At 35.6% G+C, this 24,483-nt stretch overlaps 2 protein-coding genes and 1 long non-coding RNA gene across 3 annotated transcripts; 1 reads left to right on the forward strand and 2 right to left on the reverse strand.

The window, feature by feature from the left end:
* The first annotated feature begins 3,263 nt into the window (after positions 1–3,263).
* On the forward strand, positions 3,264–6,035 carry LOC140807252 (uncharacterized). The gene is made up of 5 exons (XM_073164031.1): positions 3,264–3,595; positions 3,931–4,273; positions 4,386–4,654; positions 4,882–5,078; positions 5,480–6,035. The coding sequence occupies exons 1-5, from the start codon at positions 3,406–3,408 to the stop codon at positions 5,912–5,914; spliced, it is 1,434 nt and encodes a 477-aa protein (XP_073020132.1). The 5' UTR covers positions 3,264–3,405; the 3' UTR covers positions 5,915–6,035.
* Positions 5,789–8,253, reverse strand: LOC140807253 (uncharacterized). Its single transcript, XR_012112650.1, has 2 exons — positions 7,606–8,253; positions 5,789–7,227 (listed from the first exon to the last, which is right to left on the reverse strand). It is a non-coding gene; the product is annotated as an uncharacterized lncRNA (long non-coding RNA).
* A 9,051-nt stretch (positions 8,254–17,304) lies between these two features.
* On the reverse strand, positions 17,305–23,235 carry LOC140807077 (uncharacterized). The gene is made up of 8 exons (XM_073163747.1): positions 22,376–23,235; positions 21,893–22,016; positions 21,152–21,281; positions 20,706–20,742; positions 19,841–20,078; positions 18,937–19,047; positions 18,717–18,815; positions 17,305–17,974 (listed from the first exon to the last, which is right to left on the reverse strand). Exons 1-6 carry the CDS (start codon positions 22,616–22,618, stop codon positions 18,950–18,952), a joined length of 870 nt encoding a protein of 289 aa, XP_073019848.1. The 5' UTR covers positions 22,619–23,235; the 3' UTR covers positions 17,305–17,974; positions 18,717–18,815; positions 18,937–18,949.
* Between the last annotated feature and the right edge of the window lie 1,248 nt (positions 23,236–24,483).

The following is a 24,483-nucleotide window of genomic DNA, read 5'->3' on the forward strand; positions in this document are numbered from 1 at the left end:
TTTTGTTAGCCTATCCATAATTCCCTCCTGATATTTTACATAATTTAAAGTTAGATTTCCAAAATATTCATTAACCGAATTAAAATCCAAAGCACCGAGTTAAAATCCAAATGCATAGTCTCGATGTCATATTTATAAGATAATAACATATGATTCATGTCAGAAGCAAATAATTTTAAATAATCAATAACATGCACACAAATTTCTTGAGCTTAAAACCTGAGGACTTTTTAAATAAATATTATAAATTAAAAAAATTCAAAAATATAACAGATTTTAAAATTTTAAAAGAATATGATAAGGTGGGGTTTGTAACCCCGCTTCATTGAGGAGGTGGGGTCTGAGACCCCGACTACTAATTGTGTTTTTCGAGGAGCCGGGGTTTGAACCGACAACTTCTTACAATTGATTAGTGTTGATGATTTTTTTTGTCATTTTGTATGACAAATGTATCTGATAAAGCCAAATTGAACACCCGTGATGGCCAAATTGAACACCCGTGAATCTATACTGAATTCAACTTGCAATATCAGTGATGCTGGAACATGTAATTGCTTGCTTTTATCATTCCTTTCCCTCATGTTCTTCTTCTAAGGTGCATGTAAGTTTTTTCTTCTTTTCTATCTTTTTTTTCCTTATTTCAATCTATTTTTCCTCTTCAACACCAATTTTTTTTATTCTTTACTTTGTGTTTATGATGAACTAACAAGAAGCTTAAATTTTTTTCCTTTTGCAGGTATAAATTTTTTTGAAAAATCAATAATTTGGAGTTCCTCGTCAACAAAGTAAGTGATTTTTTATTAAACAACAATTGTTAATATTTTTAATTAAATTTATCATGACTTTGTTATGTTTAGTGTTATATCATTCATACTTTGTAAATAATACAATTTAAGATGTTAAAATTTTTAATGGTGACAAATATTAATGTTAAAACGGATACGAATGTCTAGAAAAATTATAGTAATCAAAATTTAATTGTTGAATATTAACTAGTTTGGAGAATTAGGATATTAAATATAATTTAGATACCATCTGATAAATTTTAAAAAAATATATTCAATTAGTTTTCAGTAGAATGAAAATTTTGAGCAAATTAAAAATAATTTTATGATATTAATTAAATTTTAAGTATAAAAATGTTTATAAATATTATAAAATAAAAATCTTGTAGCAAATTTTAACCGACGTTTGAATTATAATTTAATTTTTTTTTGTCATATATTTATCAGAATATTTATCAGTATATGATTTTTCTAACTAAATATCTATTCATTATTATATATCCTTTCTAAACATAATAAATATAAATTGTATAAATAGTCAAAAAGATATTAGTATTTATAATACAAAATTTTTCTAAGATCAAATAATTATTTATAATCTTTTTTAAAAAAATTCTATCAAAATCGATTGAGAGAAATGTTTTATAATTACAAAACTTTTAATGATAAGTTTGAAAAAAATAAATTGGTTATACGAAATAAATACTAATTTGATATATATATATGTGAAAATTTTTAATAGTAAACTTTTCATTATATTTAAAGTGAGAGTAAGTCTCATGTGAGACCGTCTCACGGATCTTAATCTGTGAGACGGGTCAACCCTATCCATATTCACAATAAGAAGTGATACTCTTAGCATAAAAACTTATACTTTTTCATTGATGATCCAAATAAGAGATCCGTCTCACAACTACGACCCGTGAGACCGTCTCACACAAGTTTTTGCCTTAAAGTGATGGATTTTAGAGAAAAAAACAAGTTTTTTTTAATAAATTAACCATTGCACTCATTTTCTTTAAACAATATTACACACTATATATAAATAATACAATATCAAAAATAAGAAAATCATGTAGAAAATAATAAGCATCTATAAAAGCGTCACTTATAGATCATAGGAGAAAAAAATGCTTCACCTAACTTGTTCGGATTTTTTTACAGAGCACCAAAATTTATTTTAAATAAAGAGATAAATTAGTACATGTAAATAAAATTGAAAAAAAATGTTGAAGAAAAAATACCTTTATATATAACCAACATTCAGCTATAAAATACACTACCACATCATCGCCGAATGCATCTTCATCAATGTCAATACGAATGAATTATTATTCATGTAAGTTATACATATATAGTGGGACGAATGAATTATTAGTCATGTAAGTTATACATATAGGTATAGTTTGGTACATATGATAGGATAAGTATGTGATATATAATATAATGATAAGTTAAGGATAAATAAGATGTATGATATTATATTTAATATTTGGTATGATTTTAATAAGAGTGATTAAATTTATGGTATGATTTTAATAAGAGTGATTAAATTTATATATTAGATTATAATGACAAAATTAACCTTATCATAATAAATTTTATAATTTCAAAGTTGTTGTTTGAGTTCATATTTTTTATTTGTTCATACGCCGATAGTGCTTTCATGATTTATTTATTTTTACCTAATTTTATATATTATATAATATGATAATTGAGCCCTTGATTTTGTGAGTCAAGTCAAATATCAATTTTTAATGTTAATCGGATGATACTAATAATTTTATTAAGATTTATAAAAATTATTTATATAATTATCTCGAATTCATTTATATAGTTATCATATTATATAATTTATAAAAATAAATAAAAATATTTATTTGATTTTAATTTCTACCTACTAGCATAGATTTATAAAAATCATTTATAAATTGAGGGTAATTAAGTCATTTGTAGTGTATTTTATCCTTAAATAAAAATTATCGCACCAAATAGAAGGGATATCTTATTCTTCTAAAAAATTATTTATCCATGGCCCATGATATTATCATGAGCTTTTTAAAAATGTACCAAACATGAGATAAGGAGGATTATTTATCAATCCCTCCCTTATCCCATGTACCAAACTATGTCATATAATGAGAAGAAAAGCATAAAAAAAACAAAAGAGGATTCAATGAATATATTTCAATCAGACATTTGTCCCGGGATTCGCGTTGGTTACTGTAGCGGTCAAGGAGTCGGGTACTTAAACCCCGACTCCTCGAAAAACACAATTAGCAGTCGGGGTCTTAGACCCCGACTCCTCAATGAAGCTTATCATATTCTTTTAAAATTTTAAAATCTGTTATATTTCTAATTTTTTTTTAATTTAGAATATTTATTTAAAAAGCCCAAAACCTGAAGACGGGACAATCACTTCTAGAGGTCAAGTATAATATATGATATAGAAATGCAATAATCTAAAATTATATTTTGAAACGCCGTATTTTCTCATTTTAGAAATCTGAATCTTGATTTCATTTTCATTGTATTGACTATTGAGATTTGCAAAGCTCTCTCTTTTTGAAAATCCGTCCACCAAAGTCGTAAAGGTTGTATTGTGTACTGGTGTGGAAAGATGCATCTGAGCGAGAACGAGGGAATAGAGAACAGAACCTTCGTAGTCACCGGCGGACTGAGCTTCGTTGGTGCTGCCCTATGCTTTGAGCTCGTCAGAAGAGGGGCCCGTCGTGTTCGGGCCTTTGATCTTCGGCCTGAGTCTCCTTGGTCAAACGATCTGCTCCATCGGGGCGTTCATTGTATTCAGGGTAAAAATCTGATCTAACTAGGGCAAACCTAAAGGTTCAAATTTTGATTCTTTTTTATAATTTTGGGATTGTTTGCTTTGCCTTGTAACAAATGTCTTCCTGGTTTGATTTTTATACTGTTCGATTTTTACATATAGGTTATTGCAATTGTTATCTTTGTCTCTCATTTCTATTGATTGTATGTAAAATGAAACTCTCCTTTTTATGTCTTAATTAATTATTGAATGATAATTCGAAAGTTATCAGACAGATACTCGTGTTTCAACCATTAGTTTCCATGAGTGCTCACATTAGATGTTACACAGTTGGTTAAAAATGTATGTATTATTATATAGGGGATGTTTCTCGGAAACAAGATGTTGAAAAGGCTTTGCATGGGGCAAACTGTGTTTTCCATCTTGCATCCTACGGCATGTCTGGTAAAGAGATGCTCCAGTTTGGCCGTGTCGATGAGATAAATATAAACGGTACTTGCCACATACTGGATGCTTGCCTTGAGCTTGGGATCAATAGACTTGTGTATGTGAGCACATACAATGTCGTATTTGGTGGCAAAGAAATTGTTAACGGAAATGAAGCTTTACCTTATTTCCCTATTGATGACCATATAGATCCGTATGGTCGTAGCAAATCTATAGCTGAACAGTTGGTCCTGAAGAACAATGGCAGACCCTTTAAGTGAGTCAGTTTAATTTATTTTGTCTTGAAGATGAGTATCTGGCATCTGCGAAGTTTTTCGGATTTCTTTATGGATAATTTTGCAAATTCTTTGTTGTTTACTACTATTCAGAAAAAAGAAGGGGAAATTCTACACATGCGCAATACGTCCTGCTGCTATATACGGACCGGGTGAGGAAAGGCACTTTCCAAGGATTATGGCTCTTGCCAAGTTAGGTCTTCTACCTTTCAAAATTGGCACGACAAATGTGAAAACAGACTGGGTCTACATCGATAACCTTGTATTGGCTCTGCTCTTAGCTAGCATGGGCCTTCTTGATGATATTCCTGGGAGAGAAGGACGTCCAATTGCTGCTGGACAACCTTACTTCATATCAGATGGTAAAATGATGGTTTACAGTGTTAAAAGAATCCATTACATTTTAATTGGAACATCTTTGTGACAACTTCACGGTCTGGGACATGTCTTCCGACATGGAACTGGCTTAACCTTGGCCTTATTGATGTCCATATTTCCCCTTACTTTATAGTACTCGAGAGCTTTCAGAAAAAAATGGGTTCTCTGTCATTCACTGTTTATTTCTTCTTCTTTTTTTCACATTTCATAGGACGTCCAGTCAACAGTTTTGAATTCATTCAACCTCTGCTCAAAAATCTGGACTATGAGTTGCCCAAGTTGTCTTTGGCTGTCCCGCATGCTCTTGTGCTAGGAAACATATTTTGGGCTTTTTACACACTTTTGTATCCATGGCTTGGTCAGAAATGGCTTCCGCACCCCTTTATTCTTCCTGCTGAAGTATACAAGGTGGGGTCCGCTATTCCTTGATTTTGTTCTTTTACTGATTCGAACCATCAGCTTGGCATCTTCGTTGGAAAATATAAAATAATTTGATGATAGTTCATTGTGGAAAGATAACTATTTGTGATATAAACAATTGACTTCAAGCATAGCATTCGCTTGTTAAAAAAACATAGGTTATAATTTGAAGAACCGTACTCATTTGACGTGTAATATAACTTTGGATCAAGCATGTTTGCCCCATCCACTTGCCATTTTCATTTAAAGCAAAGCATAAGCATAAGCATTTACTTCTCTGCTTGAAAAGCTTTGTTTCTAAACAATGTATTTACAAAGAATGCGTGTCTAATAATTGTATACAAAATACCACATTAACCATACCATGATATTTTCTTTAATCTGATTAGGTTGGGGTAACACATTACTTCTCGTTTTTGAAAGCGAAAGAGGAATTGGGTTATATCCCAATGGTCAGTCCCGAAGAAGGCATGGCTGCAACAATCACATACTGGAAAGAACGAAAAAGGAGAACGTTGGATGGACCAACAATATATGAATGGCTGTTTGTTGTTATTGGAATGACTGTGCTATTTTGTGCTGCATACATGCCTGATTGTTGCCCATTTTCGCTACTCAGAACGTTCTGCCTTTTTTTTCTACCTTCTATTGGGGCTCTCAGGGTCGTTCTCCTTTTATCCGCAGCAGCACATTTAGGCGAGGCTGTTTATGCATGGAGACTTGCAAAGAAGGTTGATTCTGAGAATGCTAGAGCTTGGTTTTGGCAGACATTTGCTCTTGGAATATTTTCTTTGCGTTTTCTGTTAAAGAGAGCCAAGCCGTAGCATACAGACATTGTTCTGTGTACTCACATGTTCATACATTGGTGTTACTCTAAACCTGCCTACTTTCCATAGCTCCAAAATTTTACAATTACCTGAAAATGAGGAAATGAACTGTTCGACACGTAATGTAACAGCTATATTTACTACAAGAATCTCAATCAAGAAATTAGTGCGTCTGATAATAATAACACTCCTTTTAATCAAAATACTTAAATTACAGAATGTAGTACCGTCCTACCACAAGTCCATAAGATTAATGGGAAAATAGGAGAAAGTCATCTCCATGGCATGCTTTGGAGGTTGTATTATTGTAGGCCCCTCCTGAGCTGAGATTTAGTGAACTTGCAGGCCCATAAGATGATTCACTTGGAGTCCCATGTGACGGTGAGGTGCAGGAACCAATTATACCTCCTAGGTTAACTTTTGATAGAGCAAAACAACTCCCCATGTATTTAGCAAATTTTAGTTCCTTCCCGCCATATGATACAAAACTTCCAACTATCACCTGCAAGAAGCCCAGCCCAGGCTAGCCAACCACCCACCCCCCGGACACCCCCCCACAAAAGAACAATACTTCAAATAATCCAGAATGTGTATGCAGTGCCTCTTGCACATTTGAAAGACACGCAAACACGTGAATATGATGCACATATCTAGAGTATAGCCTGACGAAACTAAAAGATAGAAAAATTTGGTATATGTCACTCAGCATAGAGGCAGTTTACTGCCTCACATCAAAGCATTTAGTGTGCTATCATGCCAAGAGAAAAATCAATCACCAATTGCACTGGGTGGGTGAGTACTGTTGTTAGCGCCACTGAGTACAGAACATGTATATTATATGATTCACACAACAAACCAAAAAAGAACAATACTTCAAATAATCCAAAATGGGCATGAGCTTATAGCCCGATGAAACTAAAGATAGAAAATTTTGGTTTATGACACTCAGCATAGAGGCATTATAGTTGGCAGTAAACTGCCTCGCATCAAAGCATTTAGCGTGCTATCATGCCAACAGAAAAATCAAGCACCAATTGCACTGGGTAAGTGAGTGCTTGTATTGGAGCCACTGACTACAGAGCATGTATATGATACGATTCACACATCAAACCAATGAGCAATTCCATATTGAGCAAGCAAACTAACCTGCACAGGGGTTGCTGCAATCGGTAAACCAGCCACACGACCACCCAAAAGTCTTCTGTTGGGTCCAGATAATGTTATAATTAGTCCACCAGTCCTGCTTTTCTGACTTGCAACTTCCGATAGAAGATATGAACCAGAGAGTGACAAGATATCAAACTGCCCCCCTGCAGAATTGGTAAAGAATTGCTAGCAAGAAATAGGGAATAATTCCTCAAGTGCAATAACTCGTATGATGAGATTTGTGTTGATCCATTGAAATTCGGATCTAGTATTATTTATTAAATTGGTCTCTTGAGTAGAAAAAGAAAATACTCAAGTTTGATATCCTACTCGGACGTGGACCTCTGAATCAAAATACTACATAATACAGGATTTAGGTTAAAGACCTGAATTTAAGGATGAATGAACCAACTCAAATAAATTCAAAATCCCAGACCTCATCAATCAGTGAATTGTGATGTATCAAGAGATCAGATTTTGTCATCAAATAACTAAGAGGACAATAGTAATACTATGTATTAATATGACTTGAACATGGTAACCTCATAAGTTGCAGTTCCACCAGATGTCGCAGCTTGGCACAATGTCAAATTTGAAATGGCACCATTGCAAGATAGGATACAGGCAGCCTCGGACCATTCTGAGAAAATGCCATTATTTTTTAAGATGCATCCTGAAATTTAGTTGCAGACATTTAATTACATGAAAAATGTTCATCTAGCACTTAGTTCATTTACACGTAAGAGCTCCAGAGCTACATGAATGTCAAGATCTCCCTCTGGAGAAGCCCTAATATTAACTGATTTGAACATAAGACCTGTGTTTAGCGAAAGGTACAAATGGGAGAAATAGTACAGCACAATCTCACATGAATATAAATAAGGTGAAAGACTATACACAGCAAGTACATGGCAGACGATTCATCCTCTGTACGTCCAATCCTGTGATGTCAAAACCACACAAAAATGTCGAGATGATGAGGGTATAACACACAAGGGATCTAAAAAATTATCAGAAAAATGATGAGGGGGTGCATAAATATATTTTCATGACACATCAGAAAGGGCTATGTATTGGGTCCATCGAGCATAATATAATCCTATGACCGAGTTGCAATACTCGCTCCAAACTCAAAAAATCTTCTCTTGGTTATTTGAAGCAATCATATACCCATAATATCTAGCTTATGTCAGATAGCACTTACAGTTTTACAATAGATCAAAGAAAATTTGTTCCGAATTATTGTATGTTGATGCTGAAATGAATTAAAACAAAACAATCAGGAGGGGGAAGGGTGTGTGTTTCTAAAGATGAAAATAAAACACACATCAATTTTGGCTTAACTTTCAGTTTTTTCGCAGTAACAAAAAATAGATGGATAAACGCTGCACTGTAAATATAACAAAATAGAACATTCAGCAATGATACAACTGTCAGTTCTTTTGCAGTGACGGAACATAAATGGACAAACAATACACGATTGAATGAGGAAAACTCGTGTAAAGACTTCAGAGAAATGAGAAACAATTATATTATCCGGCCTTTACGCTGATAACATGCACCAGTCGAACCTGAACACATACTTTATGTTAGAGTTTGATTGTCATAGCATTGGACAGAACAATGATAAACAGGATCCATGGCTTAAGGAAAAAACATTTTAAAAAAAACTGAAAGATAATGTGACAGAGGTGCAAAATGATACTAGAGATACTACCTATATACACTCTAGTTAAATATGAAAAAAGTTCAGCATATAGTTATTCAATCAAATGATAACTCAATTGCAAAGAAAAATTAATAAATGAAAGTGGAAATATTTTGTGATTTTGAAACAGTTGACATGGTGGTTCGATTACAAAATTTAAAAGAAAGTGTCAATGAAACAGGGGCCTGCTGGTAATAATAAACAGGGTTCCACTAAACAGAACTTTAGTACGTCATCTAAGCAACTAATTTATATTATTTTAATCCAGGACAAAATAAAATAGCATTCCCTTGCCTCTCAAGAGTCATCCATCCATAAAAAAGTACTGTCATAAATTTCCATTAGTGCCTATATCCTTTCTGCAGTTTATTTCCTATATTAAGAAGCATGCATAGACTAAAACCAGAAAGTAAAACCACATAAATAATGGAGCACTAGAGAAGTAATGAAAGACAACCGTTTGAAGCCAATCAGAATCCAAGCCATGTCACTGATGCATATATGGAAAGCCAAGAATCTTTCACAGTGATACCCCCATTAGAGCACGGGTCATCCCATGACCCGAGATATTATATGGACAGCCCAAATCAGGATAAATCTGCAGGAAGATTTCATCAGGTCCGGGCAGGTGAATGCCCGGGACATCTTCTCTCCAGGTTATCAAAAGCTCGGGCTCTCATACAAAGCTCCCGGATGATTTCTAATTGGGCTACCTCGATAACAGTATTGTACTCAAGTGTTTGAGTAGGTAAGATCTTGTCTCGATAATCGTTCCTGACAAAATCCTATTGATGTGACACGATAGAAAAGCAGGGCGGCATTACAGGAAATCAACACCCAATTCTACAAGTGACAAGTAGGCACTGAAAATAAGACACCCATCGCCTTCTGTAAGGAATATTTCTTGACAGATATGAGTTTATGTAATACCAGTAGTGTAAGATTGTAAATTTATGCTTTATCAGAATTAAGTGTTGTGTTAAATGTTACAACATTTAAGACAACCTGCAGCGAAATATTAGAGTTTGTAACACAAATTGACTTTAACTCAATAAAATGGACAAGATTAAATTTGCATAAGTATAAATACTTGAGCGGTGCCTCAGGGCAAAAATTAATCACTAGAAAACCAAAACGTTTACATAAACCAATCACTAGTGATTATGACTAAAATCAATTTTCTCAACACGTTGAGAAAATAAATAGCCTTCTAAAAACGACTAAGAATACTAAAACATAAACAAGAAAGAAAAAGTGTGATGCCAAAAGCTTGGAGCAGCAAAACAATCCTCAGCCAACACTTGCACGCATGTTGTCTGAAATGTCTCCAACAATCATGGCAGCACATGCACCAGCACTCTTCAAAACAAAACGTCCCTTGAGGAAATATTTCTCTGAAATCCACAACGTGCACAAGTGCGTGTATTATTGATCGGGAGGGAGAGCCGTAACAATGTCCTTGTTTATCTTATTTATATACTTTCTCTCTCATAGAGTTTATCTCCACAAGAAAACCTATTGAACAAAGAAAGTAAGAGTTTTATGAGAAACAAAATTTCTTTTAAACATTAATATCATATCATAATAATATTTGTATAATTATCTCATTATCTAGAAAGGAAAAATCTCATACGATATTATACTCAATCAATTCAACAAGGAAAAGATAATATTAGGGAAATCATTTAAATTAAGTAATTATATCAAGAGATTATATTTCCTTCAATCTCTTTTTTTTTTGTTTTTCTGGACAAAATGAGATCAAACTCATTTATCTTTGTTAGCTCAAATCATTATCCCCCTGAATTAGAGAACTTTTCTCTCCCTGAATAAAATAAAGTTAGCACGGGTGTTGTTAGTTTTGTTGGCAACACATGGGACAACACCTGCACAATTTCATTAACAATTCATTAGGCAATTACATCAAGCGCCGAGTAAAACAATAGTCCTAACATACTGATAGAGCAAAATAAAAAATAAACATCAAACATAACACACTCAGTTCCCATCCCCTTCTTCAGTCTCATCTTCAATTTCCTTGGTCCCTGAAAGACCAGCTTCTCCAGTAGGTGTTTGATCATTATCTCCCTTTTTTGTCCAGAATGGACACCCACTTCCAGAAATAGCCGGTAATCACCAACCAAATTTTCATAATAGGCTATATCAGCCTTGAACAATTTTGGATAGTGCATGATTAATTTGTGCTTGAACTTCATCCATTGTGAGCAGAGTAAAATCCGTGGACTTGGGGGTGTCAGACTTGCTTAGGGGAGTGGCACCTGTAGCAGGGGTAGTGGGAGAGGCGCACCAGGAAAGATCAACCTTCCGGTTGCCCTTTAAGAATGCAGGAGCAATCTTGAATAGTTCACTGATGTCAGACAGTTGCTCATCAACATTCTGAACAAAGCCTTGAGAGACCAGCATCATATAGAGCAAACTTGAAAACGGGAGCTTCGACGCCTTGTGCCCTCCATCAGCATATTGAAGCACCGTTTTGAACACCAGCTTTCCAAAGTTGAAGACTTCATTCGTCCCGATGGAGTACATAATCATTGCTTGGTGTCTTGTCACAATGGTGGTGTTTGTGGACGGTGTCCAATTGTGTATGGCCAATTTGTGGAGTACGGAGTAGAACGATGTAAGATTGACGGCTTACAGGAGCTGAGGATGGGCTGGAAAATGTGTAAAGAGGCCCCTCTGTGAGTGTGGAAGTGGCCATATGAATGTTAGGGGCAAGTCCATCCTCATCCTCTGTTGGTGTCAGATAATGGGAGTTTAATGCGGCAGGGTTGAACTCGTAGATTTTGTCGCGAACAAAGACCTTCATGTATTTAACAGACCTTTCATCACCTACACCAGGTGATAGATTGGAGTAGAATTCCAGCACAAGTCTTCGACTAAATGGTGTGACAACAGAGACTATGGAGAGGAGGTGGTAGTGTTTGAGAAAGGCGAGCAAATTGTGTCTCGCAAAGGCATCGGTATCGACATTCTTTTCCTCCACGAATTCGCGATGCGCATATAAATGCCACTGAGCAACTGCCTGCTCAGTGTAGAACTTGTCATTGAAGGCAGTAGTGAGATCATATTTCATTGGGCTCATTTAGGTAGCTTTTTCCATCTTTCGTTCGATCCACATACCCAAATTTTTAATTATTATCTTTCAATTTTTCTTGGGTTACTTGTCACATTGGTTAGATTCAAGTGACCTGTAACGCACCAGATTCGACGACTGTCCTCATTGTATCAAGACGGGTCATTCCAGCGTGCTTATGTCCTCACTCACACGCACCCTGAGAAACTTCCCAGGAGGTCACCCATCCCAAAATTGCCCCAAGTCAAGCACGCTTAACTTTGGAGTTCTTATGTGATGAGCTACCGAAAAGAAGATTCATCTTCGTGATATGAGTAATACCAATCAAATCTTATAAGCCCTCTTCAACTGTACAGTCCATTACATTGAACAGTCTCGGAATCCCTCTCCTTCCGGTGTAAGAACGGTTCATTCATGTTTCCTCCACCTAGAAGCCTGCCAGGAGCCGCTCATTGTCCGTGCCACCTCTAATGGCACCGGCGATCACCCCCCGCCTTCTTCGGCCCCGGGCCTCACATGCCCACCAGCTTCCGCTTGGTTCGTCCCCGAACCACACCGTACTCGGAGAGGTCGGCTCTCATACCAATTGTAACGCCCTAGATTTGATGACTGTCCTCACTGTATCAAGACGGGTCTTTCCAGCGTGCTTATATCCTCACTCACACGCACCTTAGGAAACTTCCCAGGAAGTCACCCATCCCAAAATTGCCCCAAGTCAAACACGCTTAACTTTGGAGTTCTTATGTGATGAGCTACCGAAAAGAAGATGCACCTTCGTGATATGAGTAGTACCAATCAAATCTTATAAGCCCTCTTCAACTGTACAGTCCATTACATTGAACAGTCTCGGAATCCCTCTCCTTCCGGTGTAAGAACGATTCATTCATGTTCCCTCCACCTAGAAGCCTGCCAGGAGCCGTTCATTGTTCGTGCCACCTCTCATGGCACCGGCGATCACCCCCCGTCCTCTTCGGCTCTGGGCCTCACATGACCATTCTTCGAATCCTTTGTGACTGAGTTCACATGTATGGGTGTGAGGAATTAAAATATAACAGGGAGTTGTAAGTGCATCAGAAAACTATGCAACACAGTTCAACACAACATATCACAGTATGAATGTAATGCAGAATGCCTAAGTCCTAAAAATGCATATGCATGTTAGGTGTTGTCCGAGATGTTGTAACATATGAGACAACACGTATGAATGTTTAGTCAGAACACATGCTACGAGATTTCCTAAGGTTGGAGAATCTCTCAAAGTCTAATGTTTTTGTGAATATGTTAGCCAGTTGGTTAATTGTACCAACAAATTCAATTCGAATCAATTATTTTTCTACTAAATCTCGAATAAAGTGGTGTTTAGTGTCAATGTGTTTAGTTCAAGAGTGTTGTACTGGATTTTTTGAAATATTTATTGCACTAAAATTATCACAGTACACAACTAAAGATTCACTCTTAAATCCATAGTTTTCTATCATTTGGTTCATCCATAAGAGTTGAGAACAACAACTTCCAGCTGCCATGTATTCAAATTCAGCAGTTGAAAGTGAGACACAATTTTGTTTCCTACTGTGCCATGAGATCAAATTATTGCCAAGATAAAAGCAACATCCAGATGTACTTTTTCTATCATCTAAATCACCAGCCCAATCAGCATCAAAAAAATTTACCAAGTTCGAATTGGTTTCTTGAGTGTACCATAGTCCTAGATCAATAGTTCCTGCTATGTAACGTAGGATACGCTTCAGAGCTTTTAAATGAGAGATTTCAGGATTGGCCTGATATCTAGCACATAAGCATATACTAAACATGATGTCAGGGCGACTGGCTATCAAATACAAGAGACTACCTATGATGCTGCGGTATAAAGTGTTGTCAACATTTTCGGCAACATCATCTTTGCACAATTTTTCACTTGAGCCTATAGGAATTCTCATCTGTTTGGTGTTTTCACTTGCAAATTTTTAGCATACTTACTTTGACACAGAAAGATGCCATCATGCACTTGTTTAATTTGCAAACCAAGAAAGAAACTCAACTCACCAACCATGCTCATTTCAAAAGTAGATGACATACTCAACAAAATCATCAGCATGCCTCTTGGATGAATAACCAAAGATTATATCATCAATATAAACTTGACATATAAGAATCTCACCTTTGGATTTCTAAATAAAAAGGGTTTTGTCTACCTCACCCTGTTTGAAGCCAATTTCAAGTAGGTACTCCGTCAATCTCTCATACCACGCATGTGGTGCTTGCTTCAAACAATAAAGTACCTTCTCCAATTTGTAGACATGATCCATATGATGTAGATCCTCAAAACCCTTAGGTTGTCTAACTTACACTTCTTCAATCAAGATTCCATTTAGAAAAACACTTTTGACATCCATTTGAAAAAATTTGAATTTCATGTAGCATGCAATAGGCGAACTGACTCAATACGGGCTACAGGAGCAAAGGTCTCATCGAAGTCAACACCCTCAACCTGTGTATCCTTGAGCAACCAACCTTGCTTTGTTTCGAATGATGTTTCCCGACTCATCAGTTTTATTTTTGAAAAACCATTTTGTACCAATTATATTATCATGTTAGAAGGTGGAACCAAGTTCCACGCATCATTTCGAACAAACGGTTCAAGTTCATCATGCATTGCATTAATCCAAGATTCGTCTTTAAAGCCTTATCAACAGTTTTGGGTTCTAAATTGGATATAAAACATGAAAATCTAGCCTGTGAGTACATAGAGCTCATGCATATCAGTCCAGCCATCTTGCGGTAGTCCACTTTCTCTTTCTTTCGGGTTTGAACATCTCCATGCATATTTCCAATTATTTGAGATGATGGATGGTTTTTCTGAATTTTAGTTGGAATATTATGTCCATCATCTACTGCATCATCACCACTGTGTGTTTATTCCTCAGATTCAGTGACTTCAGGGTCACGTGTGTTGCAACATCTGGGGTAACACCTGCATTCTCCAGTGATGCAGGAGTTTTCAAAAGATCTTCCACATCATCTTCAGCCATTTTCTTTTTTATATCTGCACAGTCATCATAAACAACATTAATAGATTTCATAATTGTCCTAGTTCTTAAATTAAACATGCGATAAGCTCGACTATGCATATCTCAAAAACAAACACTTATCACTCTTTGAATCAAATTTTGCAAGTTGATCCCTGTCATTCAAAGTATAACAAACACAACCAATAACATGAAAATATTTAAGATTAGGCTTCTTTCCCATATGATTATTACGTAGGAAGTCATGGTTGAACCACTTCTTAAATACACCCTATTCGAAATATGACGAGCTGTGTTAAGGGCCTCTGCCCAAAAACGCTTGAAATATTCTTCTAAGTTAGCATCACCCTAGCCATTTCTTGCAGCATCATGTTCTTGCGTTCGACAATGCCATTTTGCTGTGGGGTTTTTGGTGCTGCGAATTAATGTGAAATTCTTTTCTTGTCACAAAAAGATGAGAATGAAGAGTTTTCAAATTCCTTACCAAGATCAGTCCTGATCTTTCTCACCTTTAAATTATAGAAGTTTGTGATTCTCGTGACTAATTCTTTAAACACATAGAAAGTGTCTGATTTCTCCCTAATGAAACTTACCCATGAAACCGTGAGAAATCATCGACATACACAAAGGAATACTTCTTACCTCCAAAGCTTTCCACTTCCATAGGACCCATAAGATCCATGTGTAGCAATTCAAGACAACGTGTTGTCCCAAAGTGGGGCAACATCTGGTGTGGCACGCGAGTTTGCTTACTCTTTTGACAATCACCACAAACATATGGTATACCAGATGAAAGATTATGCATACCTCGTACTGCATCGTACTTACATAAGTTCTCCAGGGTTTTAAATCACATGTCCAAGTTTTTTTATGCCATAGATCGAGTTCACTAACTTGTGCATGTTTGCATGAAAGTTCTTCACCTATTTGATAACAGTTGTCCGAAGACCTTGTACCTGTCATAATGCACATGTTAGTTTCATCAAAAACTTCACAAGTATGTTAATCAAACTTGACATGCAAATTATCATCACACAATTGGCTTATGCTTATCAAATTTGAATTTAATCATTCAACATGAAGTACATTGTGTAGCTTTGGTAGTCCTTCAAATTTAATGTTCTCTTTCCAACAATCCTTACTTTAGCTCCCCCTGCATAGGTTACTCTACCACCTTTATGTTCAACATAATCAATGAGATGTTCTCGTGATCCTGTCATATGGCGTGAGCTTCCACTATCAAAGTATTAGTGGCCTGCAGTTTTAGTTTTTAATGAAGTATAGACAATATTACAATGAGTTGTTACCTTTGGTACCCAAATTTGTCTTACTATAAGTCGACGGTTGGAGATGTTGCGCGAAGTGTTGGCCAACATTTGGGGCAAGATACGGCTATACTTTTGATTCATGTAGTCATCCCTGAGTTTAAAACAGTAGGACCTGATATATCCAACACTTTAAAATTAACATACTGGCTTTGAAGGGATTGTTTCCTTGTTCCGTAAAAAATCAGTTTTTTGTGTCTTCTTCTGCTTGGTTTATTCAACTCTAGAAGTTGGTCTCACTATAATTTTTCCCAACTGATTTTGTACTTTGATAAATAAATGAGAATATTTTTAGACAATCTTATCCCAATTATTTTGTCTAATTTAAAATTATTTTTCGCTGACACTTGGATAAGAATATTTTTAAATACTGCTATTAAAATCATTTATTTGTTGAATCCTCTATTCTAAAAAAAAATCAGTTTATCTTCCAACACAAATAGAATCTTTTGGAAGCACTCCTGAAGTTTCGAAAATGACGGTTACAAATAATTAGCAGATGCTCCATTTTTCACAATACTTACTAATATAATATAATGATAAATAAATATTAACATTTTAATTTAAAAATGGAGTTACATAAATTTTATTACTTATATAGGCCTGAATACAAGAAGTAAAGACCGAGTTCTCTCTAAATTAGGAGTGTTTATACTTAGATGATAGCTATGAATTTTTTATATTTCAATTTTTTTTTTCTTGCATTACATTTAGCTTATGGTTTAGCAACTCAATGGATTTCAAACTCACCCAACCCCAAAGAAGTATTTTGAAATTGACTTTTTAATCATGTCCCCATATTCAAATCCAATGTTGACATACATAAATAATTTTTTTAAAAAAAATTAACCGCCATATCCTCTCAGTTAGCTTCAAAGTTCATCATCATCATCATATACCGACACTCCCTCCGTCAATTTCTTCAATCAAATATTGTATTTAAAAATCCTGGAACACTTGAACAAAAACATGCAGTGGATCAAATTATCAAAAGCTGCTCTTAATGACACGAGCAATCATCCTGAGAAATCAGAAGTAGCACACGAAAGAATATTGAAATTTTTATCTGTCACGCATTCAAACAAACCTATACTGCGACCAAGGAACCACAGGAGTGTGAATGACACCAAAAGCAAATGGAAACCATCCATCATTTTACCAACCCTGAAACGGGAAACCTCCCCACTGCTCCACAAGCTTTCGTGCATATATTCCCATGGTGCGACAAGTTTCCCAAGCACAAATCTTGGTAGAAAGAGAGAGGGCACACAAAAGTGCACCAGTTATAACAGAACAAACACGGTTAAAACATAAGACCACCTTGAGCTTCTTTCATATTTTGAAGTGAGGCTCTGACAACCAACGTTGACATAAATAAATCCTAAAAAAGCCTAGCATTATGCACAAGATGCTGACCCGACGTTCAAATACGATGTAGGATGCAACACAGACACCAGAGATATCTACAAACCCAAAATGCTGGGAACTCAGGACAATAACAGAATCATATGTTGATTCCATGGTGGATTCTTTGCATAAGATTTATTATTGTTTATTAAATGGCAACCAGATACCCATTCCAGCCACCATTAGGCGATGACTACTGCCAGTCAATACAGACTGCTGGCAGAATAAACGAGTTTTAGAAGATAACGGATGATATTGAAGGAAGTGCAACCCGCACATTCCATTTCCCTCCCTCCACCATCAGGAGCGACTCAGACATTGACTTCTCCGGTGAACGTGACAATGTAAGACCTGCATAATACCATGAATCATCAGTAGCACTAGCAAGGGGCTGTGTGCAGAAATAAATATGTTTCCTCTTTGAAAATCTAGCATTTAATCTTTTAGCTTCAGGTTTGTCAGAAGCACACAACTGAACCTCGAACATCTTTACGACTCGGAATAAAATTTGGGTTTGAGAAGCAATTTGTATTTCTAGAAATACAAATTGCTTCTCAAACCCAAATTTTATTCCGAGTCGTAAATAAAAGTTTTTGAGAAAGAATATGAGTCAGAAAGAATTAAATATGAGATCGTAAGCTAGAAACCGATTATTCACACATGCGATGTATAAATATGACATGAATGAACATTAGTAATTTAGAAGTTTGAACAAATCAGACTATATAAAACTTGTTTGGTACCAAATCATCTTTACTTGAAGAGAAAAGGATTTTGTCTCTGGAAACAAAATAACCTCCTGAATCCAAGATGTTACACGTCCATATCAATTTACTAGCACTGAAATGAGGGAATGAGAAGGAATATTATTGCCTAAAACTATTATCTAATAAAATTTTCAAGACTTTGGTAAGACCACTTCGTCAATTGCCAAAAATTCTAGACCTCTACGATGGTCCCAACAAACACCCACTGAGGAGTAGATTTGTTAACCTTGATCTCAAAACTGACTCAAACACAAAACACCAAATGCTGAAATGTAGATAAATTGAAATGAGCAACCGTGACACATTCTTCAAAACTAGTAAAATACCTCTAGAATGCAAAACAGATAATTTGCAAGGCTAGATTGGAAGCCCGCCACTCAAGTAGCAGTACTGCTGTTCTTAGTCCTGCTGCAATCTAACGGTACCTGATAAAAGGAATATCAGTAATACATAAGTAATTCCGTCTAGTATAAGAATAATATACATAAGTAATGACAAGTGCAAAATAAACATATGCAGGGCCGCAGGGGTGGAAGAGAAACTTACCCAGATCAAACCCTCACCCAGTATTTTGGTCAGAACCGCTACCCTGCATGAAATGAGGTGAATGTGCAGGTAGAATGAACTGTGGCTGCTGCGGAAGAGCTGTCGCAACACCTGATAAAAACAACACATTAGCCACAGATCTGGCTGTTCAAAAATAAATAAAGATGATACCAACTTATGTGAATAACCTAGAACAGATGCCTTCATGCAACAAGGGGAAAGGCATTTGAGCATAAAAAATCAGATAGAGCCAAATGCTATAGGTCTAAAAGGAATTAATGATAACAAACAATATCATTCTCCACAACATAAATTTGACAGAGTCATACTTGGATTATATTTTTCAGAAGAGTGCATGACTTAAGATCTACTTCTTTCGACTGCAATAAATGGGTATAACTGGTCGGGCTTAAAAATAAAGAAGAATAAACAACACAGCCCCACTTAGAACACAAACGTAGCCACTCAATCCGATTCTCATTCAACCCAACACAACCCCACAACATCCTAATCCAACGGAACATTGCCGCCAGCAACCAGCAAGATAAAAATAGCAGTGAACAAGTTATGAAACCACCATCAATATCATCATCTAAACAGCCACCACAACTTGCAGTATCGCAACAGAATACCCAAAAAGACTATGAAAACAACCATCGGAAGAATTTTAATTTGGTGCCTCGACTTCCAGCCAGATGCTACAAACAAGGTGCAAATATTAGCAGGTTCTAGCACTCTAATAGTGCGTACAAAATCCAATTCCAATGTACTTCGTAAACAGACATGATATAAAAGTTGAAAAAAGGAAATGCGGTAAAAAAATGAATGCCCGTTAATTAATCATATAAAATCCAAGAACTCAACAAACGTATGGGCCCATGTCTGCTAAAGCAAGCATATTTACCAGTAGGATACGGCACTGGAATAGTTGGAACGGAAGTTGTAGTGATTGCATTGACACTAGGACCACCAAACTGCACAATCTGATGGCCAGGCATTGCATAGCCCTGCAATGCTGTAAAACTATGGCTTCCAGGAACAGACTGGTTCATCTGGTTGTAAGGATACACGGTTGTGTTAACAGCACCAGGAACACCATACAGATGAAGGTATTGCTGACTTCCAAAATGACTGTAAATACCCTTTAATAGAAAACAACAACAGAATTATAAAATGATATATACACGGCGTAATCAAATAACCATCACTATAAAATTTCATAACCAAAAAGCCCCTGAAATAAAAAATCTTGTCTACTAAACCCATTTTACTAAACTTTCATATAAAAACTTTTCGTCAAATCTTGCATTTTATTATATTCAACGAGTAATTCTTAGATTTTAATAGAAAAAGTGTTCTTATATTAAAGTTTTATTCATTATTTTGAAGCATAATACAATTATTATTTTGTGTTGCAAGATAAAACTTTTCGAGCTAATATATATATATAGACACACACACACATATCCATTACTAACTATTTCTTATTTTATGTAAAATATTATTACATGGACATATTATCTTCAAAATTTAGCAATTGTGGTATATGATTTCCAATTTATCAACCAAAGGTAATCAAGGGAAAAAAAGAGATTTCAACCAAATAAGTCTTTCGAGATGAAATTTGGTACAGTTGGTTCTTTTATACAAGTTCTAATCCACAGGCTTCTTTAATATGAAAATGTCAAGGGTAGTCTTTTGGTAATATTCCCTAAAAAGAAATTATAGTAATAAATAAAATCCAAAGCAGTTTTCTCAATGCTACAAACCTGATGATAAGCATACTCAGGACCGTACGCAGCATATCTGTATCAATCAAAGAGTTGAAATAACCAATCATAAGAATATACCACACTCAAAATGCAACTCGGGGTGAATATAAAGTAATACAAGAAGAGACAACGATTGTGGAGTCATAAAGATGATAAAAGATAGGTAATTAAATGCATAAAAAATTGGTAGAAGTGGTATTTATTTACGAAGTTTTAGTAACAACTAAGCAAGACTAAATATAGAAAACCCAACATTTTTTACTAAATCTTACATAATTTAGCCAAATTCCTTTCTGTTTCCCAATGACATCACATCAGAAATAAGGTTTCAGCTCACTGAAAATTCCAGGCGTGTGGATGTACATCATGGACAATCCAGTTACTCGAACTTAAAAAAATATTTTAAATATTGCAAGAATATTAAATCATGACACGAAGCTCACCCGTAAGGAGAATACATTAAGCCTTGCTGAAAGCCATAAGTAACTGGTTGCTGGTAGCCAAAACCTCCCACATAACCACCCCTAGCAGCTGGTGAACCTCCAAGATAAGGTGATGGAGATCTGAGACGCCCTATAAACAAAAAAACCATAACGGCATTTGCAGAAATTTAAAACCAAAACCTATATCTTGGCTCACAGGCCACAGTCATGCTCCACTTGACAAACAATCTAACTAAAAATTTGAGAAGCAGTATTCCGAGAGCTACACCAAAACTTTGCATGGAATAACACGGTGGTAAGTTTCACTGACGTGTGAATGATAATACATTAACTCTTCAGCCTCTCTGAATAAAAGTATATTTGACACCAATTTAAAATATATTTCCAAATAATGAAAAAAACTGACAGGTGTACAAGTTTTATGGATTGCTTAGTTTTCTGATAGGTGACTAAAATTATTTAGCACAACAGTAAAAACCACCATAACAAAATTTTCTCTAAATCATGCATTAAGAAATTTTGATCAAGTCCATAGGCAGTATAACAGGGCAGAGCTCTTATGAGTGAATGAAAAGATGCAAGATTATAATTATCCTTGAAATCGGAAAAGTCAGGTCCACTATGACATTTCAAGCCAATCATTCAACAAAATTGATAATTGGGTAGCCTAAAGGAAATCTGATATGCTATTGATGATCATACGAGTTTTCCACAGTTCACAACCAAAATTAGGTGCATTACCAAAAGGAACCGCTGGCCGAGGTCTCCCCAGTGAAGCTAGGTTACAATTTGCACGCCTGCCATCAATAATTGGAGTTGGATCGGCACAAGCTCTCCTAGCAGATTCAGGATCCCGGAAAGTCACCTAAACCCTCCACGCAAACACCATTACAAAACCAAGTCATTCATTTACCCAAATTTCCATTTCAGAAAAAAAAAAAAAAATCAATCACAGAGTCAGTTAGTAACTGAAGATGATAGAACAATTTAGCAGTCAAATGGCATCAACTATAATTAAAGAAGCTGATAGGACAATTTAACAGTCAAGTGGCATCAATTATAATTTGAAGGAAGGTTTACGTGTAACTTATTTATACTGCATAGTCCAGATTCTAAGCCGGAAACTTCACACAATTCCATTACAAAAACAAAATATTAAAAAAATAGAACCAAATGGAGGCTATGTTATTAAATGGTATTAAAATTAGGATAACAAGAGCTCACAAAACCGTATCCTTTGGATCGACCAGTATTCTTGTCAGTGATGACAACAGCCTCAAGAATCTCCCCGAACTGTTCGAAATACCGACCCATGGTTTCACTCTGAGTTTCCCACGCCAAGCCTCCAACAAAGACTTTAGTGAAAGTGGTATCCCCAAAAGGAGAATTCACGTACTGAAATCCACCCGGACCAGAGCCTGAGCTAGGACTCGGTATTACCGGCTGCTGCTGCTGCTGATAAGCCATAACACCTAAAACTAAATTAACCTTTTTTTCTGTTATTCTATAGTAACAGACAGAAGAAGGAAAGTTCTGGAAGAAACAGGGAGGGTTTAATGAACAATTAATCGCAAAATGTGGAGGAGGGCATCCATTAAAGTGGAGCCAAAATCGTCATTCTAAGAGGAAAAACCAAGGAAAAGGCGATTGAAAGCAAAGTAATCCAGAGGCAATAAATTGGACAATAAGGTGGAATTCGTATAAGGATACAACAGAAATCAAAAGGTAGAAGAGAACCCTAGATTGAGGGAGAAGTAGACGAAAACATAAGAAAGAAAAAATGGTGGGGTTTGGATCAGCTGTACAACAGAAGACAGAAAGTGTACGAATGGAGTATGATGGGCTATGGGGGCGTGGTGGGGAAAAGGTGATCGTAAAACGAAAATTCAAAATTCGGCCATCGAATAAAATGAAATTTTGTGTTGTATTTACACATAATAATATTATAATATCTATGGAAGAGCAAAATTTATTAATCAAGGAAGAAGAAGGTGAAGGAAGGGGGTTAGGGTTTGAATGAGGGGAAAGAGATTAGAGCGGGGATGATGGATGAAGAGGCTACTTGTCATTTATTTGGGAATTAATTTTACACAACACATTCACGGTGACCGTCAAAGATTTCCTCAAACCTTCTACCATCCAAATCTAAGTAGATGATTTTATTTTTTTTATTGTTTAATCAAAAGATCTTGTATTCTCTATTTTACAATTTGTAGTATTTTTTTTTGTTTCAGTCTTTCTTCATTGTTGACTTCATAATTAATCCATCAAATTTCCTATTTTTTTCCAAAATTCGTCTCTATCTTTATCTTGATATTAAAATTAACATTGACTGTGACCCATTTCATTTCACAAACCAGTCGAACACTACTTCCCATTTCACAAACCACAAATACAACCCTAATCCCCAAATCAGAGGAGGGAAGGACGATTGGTCGGAGACACAACGACGAACTCGAAGAAGTTATATGTGGGGATCCGGACGCTAATTCATTCCTTAATCGTCTTTAGGAATTATTTAATCATTTATAATAAACAGGGGTTAAATTTTTTTTTTTTAAATACACAGCGGAAACATAATGTAATTAGATTCAAATTACATATTAAACATAACATACAATTATTGTATGACCTACAATAATTCAACTAGGTTCAACTACATATCGGTGCTGAATCCTAAGTTGCTTCTGAAACTCGGATCTCCACGCTATCTAGTCCAGCTTCGCTCTCTTCTTGACCCTGATCATGTCCCACCTGTTGTCATGCACACATACAAACTAGACAACAGCCGGATAACTCCGATGAGATATAAATATCCCAGTATAAATCATGTATACATGCAATCATATAAACCATATAAAAGCATATAACAGAGAGTCATATCGTATATCAAAATCATGACATGAATCAATAACAAGAATAAGTCATATTCTAAACATGTACCCTAATCCGGAACATAATCAATATCAAGAATAAATCATATTCTAAGCATGTACCAATATCAGGAACATAAAGGGACATTCATCAATATAAATCAATATAACTGTCACTCAAACTCGTGACTCTATGTTTTAGACTAGACTCAATCCTAGCCTAGGGATCCCGGTTTCCAGATGTGGTGATCCTATACCGAATTCCGTAATAGAAGGAACTCTGATCCTATTTACTCGATATAACCAGATATGGTGTTCCTATATCGAATTACGATATAATCAAATATGGTGTTCCTATATCGAATTATGATATAACCAAATATGGTGTTCCTATATCGAATTCCGTAATAGAAGAAATTCCAATTCTATTTACTCGATATAACCAAACATCCGGTGTCC

This window comes from Primulina eburnea, chromosome 12, assembly GCF_022965805.1.
Source record: "Primulina eburnea isolate SZY01 chromosome 12, ASM2296580v1, whole genome shotgun sequence".
Lineage (NCBI taxonomy): Eukaryota > Viridiplantae > Streptophyta > Magnoliopsida > Lamiales > Gesneriaceae > Primulina > Primulina eburnea.

What these genes read in the sequence shown, in the direction of transcription:
- LOC140807252 (XM_073164031.1), top strand. Translation starts at nt 3,406, where the DNA reads ATGCATCTGAGCGAGAACGAGGGAATAGAGAACAGAACCTTCGTAGTC. An exon ending in AACAATGGCAGACCCTTTAA is followed by an intron (nt 4,274 to 4,385) that starts GTGAGTCAGTTT and finishes ACTACTATTCAG; the next exon opens with AAAAAAGAAGGGGAAATTCT. An exon ending in TTCCTGCTGAAGTATACAAG is followed by an intron (nt 5,079 to 5,479) that starts GTGGGGTCCGCT and finishes TAATCTGATTAG; the next exon opens with GTTGGGGTAACACATTACTT.
- LOC140807077 (XM_073163747.1), bottom strand. Translation starts at nt 22,618, where the DNA reads ATGGCTTATCAGCAGCAGCAGCAGCCGGTAATACCGAGTCCTAGCTCA. An exon ending in TCGGCCAGCGGTTCCTTTTG is followed by an intron (nt 21,282 to 21,892) that starts GTAATGCACCTA and finishes TTTTGTTTATAG; the next exon opens with GGCGTCTCAGATCTCCATCA. An exon ending in CTGAGTATGCTTATCATCAG is followed by an intron (nt 20,079 to 20,705) that starts GTTTGTAGCATT and finishes TTTCTATTAAAG; the next exon opens with GGTATTTACAGTCATTTTGG.